Genomic DNA, 17,541 nt, shown 5'->3' with positions numbered 1-17,541 from the left:
CATTGCCATCCCGGACGGCTACAAGATCATCCAGAGGGACCGCGTCAACCAGACCGGAGGAAGCATCGCCATCGCCCACAGAAACACTATCACGACCAACACCGACGACACCCTCGCCACCGCAGAGCACCTGCACTTCCAGAACCCTCATCTACAGACCCCCGGGACCACGCTCACACTTCAGCGAGGCCATCGCAGACTTCATCAGCCCGTCTCGCCCTCGCCTTCCCCGACTACATCCTCCTAGGAGACCTCAACTTCCACCTGAAGAACGACCAGGGCAACAACACCATCGCCCTACTAGACAACCTCGCCAACCTCGGATTCAAGCAACTGGTCAACACCCCCACCCATTACGCCGGCCACCCGCTCGACCCCGTCTTCTCCTCCAGCAACCACATCTCCTTCAGCCACACCACCGAGCTCCACTGGACCGACCACAGCTGCGTACACTTCAACTTCAGGAAAACAACGACTCACCACCGCCCTCAATAAACCCCCCGAAGATGCTGGAGCAAGATCACCACCGACCGACTCACCACCTCCTTGAGCCTAAACCCTCCCACCAACACCACGGACCCCAACGAAGGAGCCCGCAACCTCACACAGTGGATCACCGACTGCGCCAACACCCTTGCTCCACTGAAAAACCCTCCCAGCAACCTCAACAGCAAGAAAGCCGCGTGGTTCACTAACGATCTCAAAAACTCCAAGAAATCCTGCCGTGACCTCAAGAAAGCCTGGCGCCACAACCAGTTAATGAATAACATGACAGCCCTCAAGAACGCCACCCGCAAACACCACCAGCTGATCCGCACCACCAAAAGGCCATCCTTCAGAGAACAACTGGACAACAACACCCACAACAGCAAGGAACTCTTCAACGTCGTGAAAGAGCTCTCCAACCCCAACGCCAGCAACAACGACATCACGCCTTCTCAAGACCTCTGCAACTCTCTGGCCACCTCTTTTCACCACATACTGAACTAAATGGGGATCTGCACTTGAGCCTTGATATATGTCTAAGAGAAACTCTTAGCCCCAGTGGTAGTCATGGCTAGAATGATTGAAATGGGGGGACAGCCAGGGAGCCCAGGAAAAGGGGCAAGATGGGGCAGAACCTAATACGCAGTAGCATAAACGCCTGTGTGGTATTTGTACCTTTTTGTGGAGTGTTACAGAGTTGAACAGTCAGTATTGTGAAGCTGGGTGATTGTTTGGTTCTGAGCTTGCATACACGTACACTTCCTCCCTCAGATGCCGTGACTGCTTGCCATTGCTACCACTAAGTGGCAAGTGCTGAAGGGGTTGGACTTCACCCACATCTGCAGAGCCCAAAACATAGGAGACAAATGTCCTCTGCCCCCAAAGCTGAGGTCCAGTAGCCCCTGCTTGTCCAGAACCCAAGACCAGTTTATCTGCCCTTTCATCCTCCTTCACCTGTTTGGACTGCAATCAATTGACTTGCACAATTGTGTCAAGGTAGGTATTTTTGGAGTTAAAATAGCATATCTACACTCCCATTTGTATGTTTACTTTGACGGTATTGTGCCAGTTAATATCGTGCATACTGTTTACTTTATTTTTATATTCTGACATACAAACCTTCTACCCTTGTCCTGAATCAGCTACGGCAATAACACAAATGCATTCCTTCCATAGAATCACTCATTGCACCCTTCCTTTTGGTTCTCTTATTGCTACCTCCGGGAAAATTGTTGGATTAGCTCCTCTCCTGGGTCACCCTCAGAGCTATTGTATCACAACCAAATGTATAATCACCATTCCTGTAACTTGCATCTGCTTCTCCTGACTACTGCATAGAGGGTATTTGATTGTCAGCTTGCACACTTGGATGCTCATCTCCTCTTCCTGGGTGGGTTCTTTATGGCATTTTCTGGTAACTTAACCTTGCCTCCGGTTGTGGGCTTGTCTCTCCTGAGTGGCCTCCATATAGTTGTTTGGTAGCTTAAGCGTCCTACCAGGGTGTGGGCTTCTGTTGGTCTTGGTTGGACTTCACATAGCAAACAATGGTGTTTTAGCATTGACTCAGTGAGACCAGGTCCCGGTGCTCCACTGAAAACTGCGTTTAGTAGTCCTTGTCTGGCTTAATTGACCCTCTGGTAGGTTGAATGTCTGTCACGCCTCTGCGGACTATGTAGCAAATACCCTGCTGAACACCTCTATTGCACTACTTAATATGCAGTTCACTTCTAAAGATATGAGGCTTTATGCATAACTACATCTATTCTCACATTGTCTGCAAAACATTTACCTATACCATCTTCATTTAACATGTAAACCCTCATGCACCTTAGCCAAAATGTCCCATAGAGGATAACATACAGTCAACACACTTGCAGTCATGCACTCGTAACCAGCCTCATCAGAAGTATGATAGGCTGTATAAATGATCCAATTGGAGTAGTAGGTCATCCATGTAGTGCAGTAGGAGACATGAAAGAAGTTTGAGACTGGGGCACAAGAGAAGCCTATACCTGAATGACTTTTGTTGTCCATGGAGAAAGGCATTGAAAGTGTAATTTAAAAAAACAACCCTCCCAGGCAGAATTTTGATTACCCTTAGGGCCACTATTTTGTGACAGATCGGGGCGGATTCTATGGCTGCAATGTCCACTCTCATATGAGTTCATGGTCAAAGTGTCACGTCCGACAAGAAAAAACTTAATCCAGCAATGACAAGAAGAAAGGTCTGTAGCCAACAGTCCATGACAAGTGGTGTGATCACACGCCTGATCGTTCATAATCTTTGATGTTCAGAGTGAACCTGGCATGGTAGTTTGTGCTGGACTATTCCTCTTGGAGCAGGGCCAAGGCTGATATACATATGGCAAAACCCTGCCTTGTGAGGCATAGTGGGCAAAAAATGATGGATTGAGATGCTGTCCGTGAAAGTAACCAGTGGCTAAGATTAATTCGAATATTCCTTCCATCACTTTTTGCATTCCTTTGATGATTTTGGGCGCAGATGTCTTCATGGAAGTAACTGAGTCCAAGGAAAGTGAATTAACTTTAAGGGGATTGACGGGATGCTTTATGCTTGTTGCCCTGTTTCTTTATTATGTCTCTCTTCTCACTCAAGTAACACATCTACATGATCCAACAGCAGCACATGTTATATGAAAACGAGTACAGGTAATGCAGTAGAATGTTGTCCTCATATCCCATTCGCCCCCCCCCCCACCCCCCACCTCACATTAATGCGAGTCTGGTCCTCCCACTCCCTTCATTAAGCCCGCTTTTTTGGTTTGCGTAGGTTATCTCCCTGTTACTCCTTGTTCTCTCAATACTAAAACTGTCAATTGCGGATTTGAAATGTCAAAAAAGATCATCATAATTTTATAAAATGGAGAATTTGCTTAATAGATGATTTGGGTCGCGCAATAGTTAGGAAGCAATATATGAATAGTATTACAATACAATATATTTTGAGCCTGATGCTGAGTTTGGGCGGTGGCCAATCTTCCTGGCATTGCAGTGACTGAAAATCTGCCATTTGTAATCTTCTCTGGCAGGCTGTCGAGGTTTCTCTGCCAAAATACTTGAATATGCTGTAAACCCAAACCCTTCTAATATTTTTCATTACCAACATTGAGCATAAAGGGACATCATCAATCCTCTATCAATTTATATAAATTCAGATAATTAACCTTAGAATTTTAGCATGAGGTGTCTCAGGTATGAAAATGTAATGAATGTATGACGTTGCCACGCATATATTTACAACGCTTGCCTTTACAACGCAGTTTTTACATCACAACATCCTTTACAGCGCATACATTTACATCGCATACCACTACAACTAATTTTTTTTAACTAGATTTACAACGCATTCCATTACATCGCATTATACCTTTACAACGCATACCACATACCATTACATTGCATTTAAGGTAAGTGGTGGATAGTGTAGGGGTAAAAATTACTATTCTAACTCAAGGGGGTGCAACAGTAGGGTAAGTCTTGGATAGTGTAGGGGTAAAAGTTACTATTCTAACTCCAGGGGGTGCAACAGTAGGGTAAGTGTTGTATAGTGTAGGGGTAAAAATTACTATTCTAACTCCAGGGGTTGCAACAGTAGGGTAAGTGTTGGATAGTGTAGGGTTACTATGAGTTGTAATGGTATGCGTTGTAATGACATGTGATGTGATGCCTGCCTTGTAGTGACATGCGTTGTAGTGTCATGCGTTATAGTGACATGCAGTGTAATGGATGCGTTGCAGTGACATGCGTTGTAAAGGATGTTGCGATGTAATGACTGTGTTGTAAATGTAGTGCGATGTAATGACTGCGTTGTAAAGGTTGTTTCCCAATGACTGCGTTTTAAAGGTTGTTTCCCAATTGTAACAGATGTGCTCTGCTTGTTTAGTTTCACATTGTAACTTGTAAGACACTGTTTCAGGTCGAAATTTTAACTTGTAAAACACTGTGTCAGGCGGTGGTGTGATAGTAAAGATATGCATATTACAGGTGAGTCACTTTCTCTAATTTACAGCTAGGTAATCCAATATGCAATTAAATAAAACAAAAGTACTACGGCTAGCGATGAATATATGACTTTGGTAATGTTGTGTGCTTTGCACTTTATTCCAGATGATGTTGACAGAAGATAAGAGAATTAGAGCAAAAATACAGCCCCATTTGGAACCTCTATTGACTCCCCATGTAGCAAAGGTAGATGACTCTATACAACCTGGCCTTACTTCTTTGAACTGGACCTCCTTGAACATTGAGAAATATTTCAGCAACATTTCTGCTAAACATGGTGAGTCTAGAATAAATATTTGCTTCTTTGTTGGAACCATAAAACATATTACCAAAACCTCACATTGACAAGTTTTGTTGACTTTTTTTAATTGAATTGCTCCGTTTGTCATCCTAAATTCATCAACAACACCTGGAACATGTATTAAATAAAACCACATGAATTTTAGTAAAGTAATGGGGTCAAATCCATAGGTAAGAAATTACTCCTTCCATTTATGAGGTTGCTCAGCACTACAAGGCACAACTCTGGATCCAAACGTTTGATTCTAAAAGGGAAACCACTAGTAACACATTTTACTGATTCGCAGAATTAAAAAAGACTGACTTTAATCCTCATAGAATCATTTCTGTATGAAATAATTCTCTTCCGGGGTGTTGAGGGTGGCCAGCATGGCGAGCATATTTTGAGACAGCTCCGCCCGAACCCCTTTAACCGTCATCCATCCTGACTTGTGATAGCCATCTAACACCTATTGACTACTTTTCCACATCTTGCCTGCAGCGTAACAGTTTTCTGACTTCTGCTGCCCTCCTTACAGCTGAGTGTCCGATGGACTTGTAAAGCCAGCGCTGCGGCCTTGCGTCATGGCAGCCGGGATTGCTCTGTGGCCACAGCCCTCTCGTGTCCTGGGTGTTCTGGCGTAGTGGATGGGAGCACTCTCTGGATGTCCGGCTCCACTGGAATTGTCATCCTTGAGTGGGGCCCTGACATGGCGGTGAGGTGATGACTGGCCTCTGATGGAGGGTTGGGGCTGGGGCCTGAGGTGATTACACTCTGGTGGTGTCCCTCCGGGATGTTTCTGACTGGCGGGACACCCCTCGGCTGAGGTTTTCTGGGCCTACCGCGGCCCCCCTCCCACTGCTTCCCTACAGGGCTATTGGAGCTTGGGCTGGCGGGGGATGCGCCCCTCGGTCGCTGCCTCTTTCTGTGACCGACTCGCTCTGCCTGGGTCTGGAGTGAACTGTGATCCTGGGCGGCGGTGGCCTCACTCCGTTAGGGGAACTACGCTTGCTCTTCCAGAAACAACTGACCCCGGGATCATGCCTGCAATGGGTGAATGAGACAGGTGGTGGGGTCCCAATTGTGTGGTTGCAGAGGCAGCCCGCATTTCATGGTCAGTTAGGTCCCGCGTCCTCTTACCCTCGGAGACCGCTGAACCTGTAGCGGCCTTGACTGACTCTGTCGCTTCTCTGGCTACCGATTTGGGCCTCCGCCTGGTGATGGCCAGGGTCGACCTGGAACCGTCGGTTAGGGCGTGTTGACGACCCGACTCCTCCCTGCCTCGTTAGCAGCCTGGCTATCTTGAGCCTGGGGATCCGACCTGCAGCAACCCCATTCGCCGATTGGTAAAGAGGCGGTGACTGCAGCATGGACTCATGGACCTACCGCCTGATGTGGAGCTGCCAGTATCGGCCCCTTTGGCTATGCTCACCCCCGAAGACTGGGACAGCAGCAGGTGAGTGCTTGTGCTTTCTTGGGGGGCAGTGGCAGTCTCCTCCTTAAACTCTGCTCAGGACCTCTGCCTGGCTCCTCAGTTGGATCTGTGCCCCCTCCCTCCACTGGGAAGCCGTTCCTGAAGTGTGGATCTGAACTCCCCACTGTAGCAGTAGACTGGCCCGAAAATAGTGCTTTTCCCTCCACCCTCTTTCACTCAGCTTGTGACCATGGGCAAGGATAAAACCTATGCAGATACGTATGGAACACAACACTAGAGACACCACTGGCGACCTCCCAGGCCCCTCAGACAACAACAAATCTGCCGCCCCCGTCCAGTGAGCTCACTGTTATTTTGCAGGCTATCCAAACTTCAACTGCAGCAGTGGAGGCGTAGGTCGGGGAGGTGCGAAGGGACGCTGCATTGCTGTGTCAAGATCTCCAAACCACCACTGCCCGAATCATATAAGCAGAATCCGGAATCTCTACTGTCGAGGGCAAAATCAGCACTCTTAAGTCTCAAGTTTCCACACAACTCATCAGCACGTCGGAGCTCCATAGACACGCCGAAGATGCAGAGAACCACTCACAGCACAATAATATTAGCGTAATTGGAGTTCTTGAGACCCTTGGGGAAACCGAACCCCTATTGATGGCAGGCTTCAATGAACGCTGGATTAAGTCTTTGATGTCCAGTGATCATTTGTCCTCGTGATTTACGATCGAAAGAGCTCCCAGGGCCTTGGCCCCTTGACCACGTCCTGGTGTCTACCCAGACCAATCATAGCTCATATCCTGAAATATAGGGACAGAGATGCGATTCTCAGAGAGACCCGCCTACAATCTGAACTATGTGGTGATGCCAAAGTTCTCCTTTTCCCCAATTACACATGTGCAGCGCAGCAATGTAGGCATTTGTATCTGGAAATTAAGCAGTAGCTGAGAGCAATGGGGCTACAATACCATCAGTTATTTCCTGCTAAGCTCCATCTTATTCATCTTAACGAGTCACAATTCTTTGATTCTCCAGAATCGGCGTGGCAGTGGCTCACAGATGCCCGTTTGTTGCACCAACCCGCGCACTCTCCTGGACCTCACCGAGGAACTGCTGCTCTCCCTGACCTGCAGTTGCTGCCTACAGGAATGCAGAAATGTTCGGTCAGCCACACCTTCTTGTTCCCCGCAAACACAGCTGATACTATCATCTGGACCCACCTTGAGCCCTCTCTCCGGGGTAGAAGATGACAGACTGGGAACTGACAAGCATTTGGCCCCACCATCCATTGAATCGGCTTCTCCGTGCGTGGACTCTGATCTCTCCTGCAGTCCAGTTATCTGATTGAGCTTGTCTTTCTCATGAATATACACATTCATGTACCTTGCATTGTTCTGTTCAGCAACCTTACTACGTTGATCTGTTCAAATGTTTCGCCGTTCCTCAGGCGCTCTCCTTTTAAATGGAGAATGCTATAGTCAGAATGTTCTTCCCCGCAAGGGGTTCCCCAGCTCGCGGGCATTTCTTCTCTTCCTTATGTCATGTATTTTGGGTTCTTTTTTTGTCTTTGTCCAGGAGGCTGGCCTAATATATGGTGCACACTTATTTCAATGAAGCACCTTGCACTAATCCAGACAACTCTTATGGGGATTTTAGTGGTCTTACACAATCATAGAAAGCTCTCTAAGAGGTAGGTGTGGGGCGCAGCCTTTAGGCTTAGTCCAAAATGAGTGATAAGTAGCTTGTTTACTAGAGCTAATCATATAGTGTAGGTTAAACAAAAGAGAACCACATGATGTAGTTATAAAAATAAGTATTAGTTATTATTTATTACTAGCTTATTGGTATATCTCCTACCCAGATATATCAACACAATACACATAATATTTCCAAAGGAAACAAGTTAGTAAACACAAATACACAGTGGTCTCTGGGGGAGACCAAGCCATATACTAAAGAAGTGGAATGCAAACTGCGACTGACCGAGACTTGTACCAGAAGATTCAGAAAAGCTGGGGACCCAAGGAACCACCCTAGGTAAGTACCCATCGGGTGCATAGGTGCGAAGTGACGTGGGAAACGCCGTAGACACAATGGAAGACTTCAATGAAGAGGCACTGGTGAAGAAGGTGAAAGAGTTGGTGGAATCCAAGGATGGATTCTTGAAGAGCAGTACCTGCAAGCAGAAGGGACAGAGTCTATGCCACTCGTGAGTGACCAGGAGGCATGTCGGGGTAGGATTCCAACATGTTTGATACCAACCATGACTGGTTGGTACCAGGAATATGGGGGGCTCCCTAGGGAAGCCCCCTGTACATTGGATCCTACATTCAACACTGGAATTGGTGTTGGGGGAGGATTCCAACATGTTTGATACCAACCATGACTGATTTTGGTGCAGCCAATATATATTTAGACTTCTCGTAATTGACTTGATGTCCACAATTATTATTATTTTTGTCCTCATTTGTCAATTTATGCTAGGGTGTCAGAAAAGATCTAATCGACTGTGGCAAGGAGTACCCCGTCTCTCCACAAGGGAGGGATGTAGCATACATCCCAGGCTAGCCAATGACCTCCTGCCTACTCGGAAACAATGACTCCTCTGTACAGGTGCAAGTAGATGACCTCAAAAACCAGTGCAAGATGTATAGCATGTTACTAATCATTGGACCATGGATTTCTGAACATAAACGTAAAAACGAAAAGAAAAACTCGCTAGCAACTCCTTTGCGGAAATGCAGTATTTTTTACTGGGGACAGCTTATAGAAGACACCAAGCTAATCTCATGGCAGAAACTGCAAGAGATATCTAAGGGCTCTGTCTCAAAATTGAAATATTACTAATTAGCAAGCTGCGTGAAGACTTTGGGAAAAGAAGGTAAAGGGAACCCGGAATTGGATGCCAGGATACGCTCATGACCCTTCTTGTGGAAAGAATTCGCTGAATGGTACTGGGTGCTATTTCAGGCCGGAGAAGAAGCACAAAATCTGTAGGAGGGAACGGCCAAATCTGGATATTGAATCAATGTGGCAAGTATCTATCCCCCCGATTCATCAAACAAAATTGCGCTCGCAAAGGGCCAGATTCTGAGAATCTGGCCCTTTGCGAGTGCGATTTTTGCATTTGGGATTCAGCATCCCAAATGCAAAAATCGCTAATTGCGATCTCGCAATTTTGCGAGGAATTACTTTTAAGGAATCTCTATTTGAGATTCCTTAAATGCAATTCTTCATCCAAATTTATTTTGCGAATTCGCAATTTCTAGCCGCAATTTACCGCGAGGTCAGACCTCGTGGTAAATTGCGAAAACTCAGAAAAATGCATTTAAATGCATTTTTCTGAGTTGCATGTTACACACACACGTCCTTTGGACATGTGTGTGTGCAACACCTGTGTAAAATTTCATTTGAGGGGTGCTACAGGGTGTCCTTTGGACACCCCTGGCACCCTTCAAATTGCTATCTTATTTGCGATTAGCAAATTGCTAATCGCAAATAAGGAATACTCCCCATTCATTCCTATGGGCCTTTTGGCCCATAGGAATGAATGGCAAGTTATTCCTTATTTGCGATTAGCAATTTGCTAATCGCAAATAAGGAATATGTAGGAATCGCATTTCTTCATGCAATTTCTACATGAATAAAGCTATACATAGCAATGAAAGCAATTGACTTTTGTGAGTGACATCTAGGGGCATAACAAACGCATATACCATAGTACCAAACCCCCCTCCCCCAACTCCGCCCCCCCCCAGAAGTCACACATAGTCCATATAGTCCTGTCCACGGCCTTTATACAGAATCTGATAGTCCAATCATGATGGCACACATCTCCCCGGGTCCCCCCTCCCACCCAGCATCTCAACCGGCCCAACCCGCTCCAGAGATCACCCTAAAGGATGAGTCTCTACTACAGCTGGTGGCTCCAGCCACAGACCCCTATAATCTGCCCATCGTTTCCATATTTTGTAATGCTTGCGCAGGCATCCCCTGGCCACGAAAATAGGCTGTTCTAGCCCCATACAAAAGTCCAACCCATTCTTCCAAGTGGCCACCGATGGGGCCCGCAGCGCCTTCCACGCCTTGGCAATATCTCGCTTTGCCAATGTGATTTTGTTTTTTTTAAACAAATTTTATTTGTCAAGTTGCACCTATATTGCAGGGCTCTGCACCCGAGAGACACCTGCACAATTCAACCATACAGTGATAATGACTTTGACTTTTGCATTTAATAACCAAACACATATTAACAACTCCCCCACCTCCCCCAACACCCCAGATCGCACCAATTTCATATAAACCTGTCCACCACCTAAAGACACAGCAGATAATACTAGCCCCTCCGATTCCTCCACACAACCTGCCCCCATGGTCTAAAAGTATGCGTATGTATCATTCCGACAAATGTGCCTCTACCACCAGTGGCGGGTCCAACATCTGACCCCGATAGTCTGCCGACCGATTCCGAAATTTTGTTGTGTTTCCGCGGGCCCCCCTAGCTATGAAAATATGTTGTTCTAGCCCCATGCAGAATTCCAGCCCATTCTTCCAAACGGCCACCGATGGGGACCTACGTGCCTTCAATGCCCTGGCAATATCCCTTTTTGCCAGTGTAAAGCCCAATTGCATGAGGTGTCGCTTATAGATATTACCCCCTACCTCCTCCATAACATGCAGTAGGGCCAGCTGTGGCGTGCGGGGTAGCTCCCATCCCAGAACTTCCGAGAGGCAGGAATATACCCCACTCCAAAAGCGACTAAGAGACGCACAGCTCCATATCGTGTGAATAAATATGCCCTCCTCCCGATTACAGCCAAGGCACATAGAGGAGGCGATCAGCACTGCCTTCCACAAATGCACTCTGGTGAAGTAGACCCTATGTAGGTACTTGAACTGCACCAGCCGAAGGCACATCGCTATTGCCGCCCCCTCGGGCTGATAGGGCTCAGTCCAATCCTCCTCCTCCAATGCGCTCACATCCTCCTCCCAAGCCCTCCGAAGCCTCTGTAGCGTGGGGGAGCAATGAGTGACCAGGCATTGGTAAATTCAAGAGATCATCCTGTCAGTGAGATCTCCTATGAAGACCTTCACCTCTAATGGGCTAAATTCCGGTAGTGACTCCAGGCCCTCTAAGCTAGGGAATAGGGCATGCCTAAATTGCAGGTAGCAGTAAAACTGGGATCGCGGCATCAAATATTCCTTCTGCAGGTATTGAAAATATTTGAGCGTCCGGCCCCTCATGACATCGCCAAGGACATTGATACCTATCGTGTCGCAATCTCGTAAACCCCATAACGCCGCCAACTGAGGCAGACGCCTATTATCCCAGAGGGGGTCTCATGAGTGAAAGTGCTCCACCACCCCATGTGGCGCAGAGCTTGCCTCCAAATCAGAAATACCACCCGCGTGACCGATGGAAGCGACCCCTGCAGCGACGCCGAATATAACATTGTATGTAGGAAATGGCGCCCCATGAACTGCCGCTTAACTGCATATGCAGGGTCTCCCCTGTCACCGTACCACCACTCATTAGAACCAGCAAGTGTGAAGCTTGATAGTACGAGAGGACATCCGAGGACGCCAGCCCCCCACAGTAGGTGGACAGGAAACATGTGCGCAAGGCCATCTACACCTTTCCCCCTCCCACAGGAACTGACCTAGTCCTGCGTTCACTTGCCTAAACCATCGTGGTGGGACCTGGTATGGATGGTTCTGCAATTGGTAGAGGCGCCGGGGAAGCGCCACCATCTCAAAAATCGCTGATCTGCCATATAGGGACAGAGGCATACGGGAGCAGGACTTAAGATCTTCCCGAGTGCATTCCCACACTCGGACCAGATTGCGTTCCTAGGGAAACTGCAGGTATAGCTGAAAGAAATATGTCCAGGTATTTCAGCCGCCAGGTGAACCAAGGACGCCCACACTCCTACTCTCGTCTAACCCCCTAAAAGCCATAGTGTTGACTTACGAGGGTCCATATAGAGTCCTGAGGTTTCCCCAAAGATTTGCAGAATGCGCAATAGCCGCAGCCCAGTCCTATCAATAGCCATGAGAAAGAAAAGGACATCTTCCGCATATAATGCAATCCTATCGGATAGGCCCGGCGCCCATTCAAAACCCGGGATCTGAGCGTCAGTGCGCACTCAGGCTGCCAGCGGCTCATAGCGAGCGCAAATAAATATGGGGACAGGGGGCAGCCCTGCCTTGTACCATGCTTAATAGAAAAGGACGTAGAAAGTGGCCCCACCACCCGCACCGACTCCGTCAGGTCTGTGTATAGTAGCGTTAGGTAGGAAAGAATGCGCAGGCCAAAGTTGAGCCTCCGCAGCAAGGCAAAAAGGTATACCCAACTCAGGGAGTCAAACACCCTGTCCATATCGGCCAATAGAAGTGCAGCTGGCTCCCCCAGTTGCCCGCTGGCCGTCACCGCCACATGTGCCCGCCTGATATTATACCTGGTCGCCCTCTGGGGCTTAAACCCAGCCTGATCGGGGTACACCAGAGTGGAAATGTGGGGCAGAAGACGGTTGGCCAACGCCTTGGCAAGAACCTTCAACTCCACATTCAAGAGGGAGATGGGATGGAATGAAGCATGCTGCTCCGGGGGCCTACCCGGTTTGTGGAATAGCACCACCTCCGCGTGTCTCCAGTCGGGGGGAAGCGAGCCACTCTCCCGCGCCTCCTCTGTCACCGGTTTAAAATCCGGGGCCAGCTGTATAAAAAATTGTCTGAAAAATTCACTGGGGAATCCATTGGGTCCCAGCGCCTTCCCGGGGTTGAGTTCCCTCAGCGCAGTGCCCAACTCCTCATCTGTCAGCGGCAGCTCCAATTGTTCCTGCACCTCATCCGACATGGCTTTAGGTGGTAAATCATCAATAAATTTATCTATGACGGCAGCTGATAGGCATTCTTTTGGAGCTTAATGTTCCGCATAATAAGCAGCGAAGCTTTCGGCAATAGCCTGGGGTTCTCCGCCGGGCCCAGGACTTCTGGTAAGGCCTGGGAATTGAAGGCACCCTGGCAAAGTCGATGCAGCATCTTGCTGGACTTATCGCCCCATTGATACACTCTGTTATGCCTCGCCAGCCATGCTTAGCGGGCCTCAACCATTAAGAGGGCTGCATAATTTTGTTGTTCCAGTAACAGTTGCCGCCTGACAGCGCCCCCCTCTGCCTCCCGGCTCCTACGTTCAAGCGCCTCTATTCCTGCCTCTGCTTGCAGTAGCTCCTTCTTACGCTCCCTGCGTGCCGCTGCACACCAGGAAATATCCACCCCTCTCAGCGTGGGTTTCAGTGTCTCCCACAGTGTCTCAGTACAGGAAACGGACCACACGTTAACAGTCAGATAGTGATCGATAGCTTCACTCATGCGCTCCTTATAGTCATCTTTCTGCAGGTGCCACACAGACATACGCCAGCTAAACGGCTGTTGCCCTCAACCCATCTGAAGCGTAAGGGCCACAGGGGAGTGATCTGACGGCCCCAGGGCATAATGTCCACTGACACCACTCTACTCACTGTCACCCTGGGGACAAAGAGATAGTCAATTCTGGAGAACGAGTCATGTACTGCAGATAGATAGGTGAATTCCCGACTATCCACCTGGAGGCGCCTCCAGACATCCACCCAATCAAGCTCCGTCACTAGGGAGTACAATTTCGTGGGATGACCGCTCTCCAGACAGCACCCACCTCGCCATCTATCCTGGCCCAACTCCATGACATCATTCCAGTCCCCACCTACCACCGAAGCGCCTCTGGCATATCCGCCGTTCCACCAGATTCTATTGCAGAGGAGGGGGAGCATAGACACTGCCCAATATCAGGAGATCATCCCCAATCTTGCCCCGAAGGAAGATATATCGCCTCTGTGTTTCTGCACACTGTTTTTCATGCGTATAGGGGACCCTGCGGTGTATCAATATCGCCACCCCCTGTGAACCCCTAATAAAGCCAGAGTGGAAGACGTGTTGGGACCCGTATCTCTGCAGACATAGGACCTTGGTGCCCATTAATTGTGTTTCCTGTAGCAGGAGCACGTCGGCCCCGGCCCGTTTGGCTTGTTGAAGTATGGCCCGCGTTTAATCTTATCTTGAGCCCCTCGAACATTCCAGCTAACAAAGCGGAGGGTACCAGGGGTCACCCGCATCCCATACGGTGTATTGGCCATCCGGTCAAGCATCCATCACTATGACGGGTAAGGGGACTTTTCGGTGTGTGTGTGAAAAAGTGTGGACCCACAGCGGACGCACGATCTATAAACAGGAACAACCCCCCTCAACAACAGACCCCCCCACCCAATACCTCAAAAATACTGAAGAATCTGTCGCGGCCGGGAGGGATCCCAATACCAAACAGGGGGATGGGAGCCGCTCCGACCAATGGATCCCCAACTCACAGTTCATGCCCCCGGGCATCTCCCCAGCCAGCAAAGGCCTGGCATAGGGACCAGCCCATGTTCAAATCTATCCGACAGTCAATCCACAGTCTGGAGCCCCGCAGCACCCCGCGGACCCAAGAATCAATCCGCTGATATCTGTCGCCCAGATGCGGATCCCCGAGAAGGGACAGTACATGACTGGGAGCGACGCCTGGACCGTGACCGTTTGTTGCCGTTCAGCCAGCCCCGGGGGCCTCTCCAGGCCACCTCACATGACGATGAATCAGATTCTCTACCAGGTGGCGTGTGGACTCTCACCTGCACTGTCTTTTCAGTTCATTTGAAAAAGTCCTCTGGGGTATCGAAGAGGTGCGTGTGGGAGCAGTATACAACCCACAGGCGGGCGGGAAACCACAGAGCATAGGGGAGCTTAAGGTCTCTCAGGCGGGACTTCGCCGCCATAAACTATTGTGCTGTGGCTGCACCTGTCGCGTGTAATCCGGGAATATAAGGATACGTGCATTGTTGTAGGTAAGAGGTTCCTTGGCTCGGGTCTGCTTCAAGATGGCATCACGGTCTAATTAGTTTAAGAGTTTCGCTATAACTGGCCGTGGGCAAGCCCCAGGAGGAGGCCTCTGCATGAGCGCCCTGTGGGCCCATTCCTCAACAAAGCAACAGGAGATAACCTCCGGGGAAAGCCAACCCTCCAACCACTGTGTAAGGAAACGTTCCATGTTGTCTCCCTCACAGCCCTTTGGAAATCCAACGAAGCGGAGGTTGTTGTGCCTGGCCCGCCCTTCAGCATCTTCCTCCACCCGCAGCGCAAGACCCTTCTGAACCGTCTCCATGACAGCGACCTTCTTCTTTAATACAGTGATGGCATCTTCTACTCCGGAGATGCGGTTTTCGGCCTCCGTGATGCGCGACACTGCATTGCGCAGGTCCTGCCTCAACAGCATGACATATGAGCCAACCGTCTCAATTTTGGCGTCAAGCATGTCCCTGGACTGGATGATGGACGCCAAGAGTGCCGTATTGTCCGGTACTGTCCTGATGTCCCAGCCAACGCTCCAGCACCAGTAACTTTATCAATGGGGCCCTGCTTGGTCTGACCCCCACCGCCCTTGTCTCACGTCAGGACTGTTTATAGGGCTCTCCGCACAGGCATCGGAGGGCGGCAGATTGAGCATCCACCAGCAGGCAACGGCAGTCCGATCCAACCACTCACCAGTGCGTGGCTCACTCCCAAAAAGGGTTTCCCTCCCCCTGCAGCCTGACACGACCGCTGAACGCCCAGCCAGCACCGGCCCCAGCGAGGGGGGGAGAGAATAGTGGTCAGGCACCCCCACCTGTGTGCCGGCACACACTGCCCCCCCCCCCCCTCTCAGCTCTAGGATCCAGCAGAGCCCTCGGCGCCACAGAGAGCCCCACTTACTCTAAGATCCAGCGTGTACACCTCCAGCGATGCAGCATTGGCCCAATATGGCAGCCAGTGCCCCCAGCAATGCCTCACATCCAGGTCCTACTACCGCTCACAGGCCGATGCTGTACAGGGGGAAAGGCGCAGGAAACTAACTCAGCACCTTGTTAGGTTCCGAGCGCAGTGGCCCCCCTGCCAACCAGCTTCAAGGATCTTGTCTCTGTCAATGCGGACTCTCGGCAGCATAGCCGCTCTGGGTCCCCCCTCCCCCCGTGGCCCGACACGACCGCCAAAATCCCCGCGTGTACACACTGCAGCTGAGCGGAGGATGGGGGGGGAGTGATAGCTACAGTGGGGCACACCCGACAATGCACTGGGCCCCAGGGAAGCCGCAATGTCACAGCGGGCTCTCCTCAACCCCAAGATCTAGCGCTGCCGCCTCCAAGACTCTCAAGATGGCTGCCAGCCCGCCGCGCCGCTCACTCCAGCCGCCTCTTACCTCCGTGGCCCGAGCTGGCACTGAAGTGCGAAGCAGCCCCGCCGATCCTCCTCCAAACAAGGGACTCCAATCCTCCACAGGCGAGCTCCACTCCGCTGACCATCAACGAAGGGGGCCCACGGCCAGCCCGCCGTCCGCACCGCTGCCAGATCTATGTCTCAGCCCGGCCAGAACAGGAAACTCCCTGGCTTCTCATGGGGAACCTCCCCCAGAAGGCCACAGCTCCTCTCAGCGGCCGTAGCAACGCCGCCGAACCTCCTGCTGTGTTGAAACTGGCCCGGGTGTATGCTGCCGCGCTCCGACCGCGGTAGAGCTGCTCAGGAACCGACACCGAGTTGGACAGACAGGATAATTGTGCAGGATATTTTAGGGCTGGCCGGAGCACACTCAGAACACGACCGCCATCATGGCTTGCCAAGCCACGCACGCCCCCGGCTTTGTTAATTTTTGGGGTACTTTCCTGACTTCCCTATTTTGTGCAATGGTCAGGCCAGCTAAAATACCTCTTAGCAAGGTCTTGCACGTATCCCATACAATATGAAGGGGAGCTCAGTACAAGTTAGAGAGAAAAAATAATTGGTGGTGGTTTTCAATCTCTCCACTACATGTGGCTCAAGGAGTAGGGAGCGGTTTAAGGTCCACCTACGAGAAAGGGGCCTGTTCTTATGAGTAATCTCTAGGATAACTGCGGAGTGGTCAGATAGATGTTCCTGGGCATGGGTGACACTAGTGGTGTTCTTACTAATAAATGAGTCCACGAGGAAGAAGTCTTTCCTGGATCGGTGGCCACATTTTCTGTTGTCAAGGGTATACTTTCTCCCTACATCCCTGCTTTGTCTCCCATCCACCTCCAAATATCCATGAGAGAGACCAATGTCCACCATCAGTTGTTTCAGGGCAGTTCTCGTATTAGGGGTCGCTACATTAGCCCTCCTGGATGTTGTGTCTTGGGTTGGATCTATGACTACATTAAAGTCCCCAACTAATAATTTAGGTTCGTTAATATCCACCAATTGGAGGAGT

General features: G+C 49.9%; 1 protein-coding gene across 1 annotated transcript in view; it reads left to right on the top strand.

Annotated features, from left to right (window-relative positions):
* Positions 1 to 17,541, top strand: part of DNAH5 (dynein axonemal heavy chain 5) — a 5,605,957-nt gene that overhangs the window by 1,840,406 nt on the left and 3,748,010 nt on the right. The window contains exon 16 of the mRNA XM_086967405.1: positions 4,615 to 4,786. Coding sequence (XP_086823531.1) covers positions 4,615 to 4,786 — 172 coding nt within the window. The remainder of the gene's footprint in view (positions 1 to 4,614; positions 4,787 to 17,541) is intronic.

Source organism: Lissotriton vulgaris, chromosome 4_1, assembly GCF_964263255.1.
Source record: "Lissotriton vulgaris chromosome 4_1, aLisVul1.2, whole genome shotgun sequence".
NCBI classification, from domain to species: Eukaryota; Metazoa; Chordata; class Amphibia; order Caudata; family Salamandridae; genus Lissotriton; species Lissotriton vulgaris.
The sequence above is the reverse complement of the archived record's forward strand: the minus strand, read 5'-3'. Positions and strand labels throughout refer to the sequence as shown.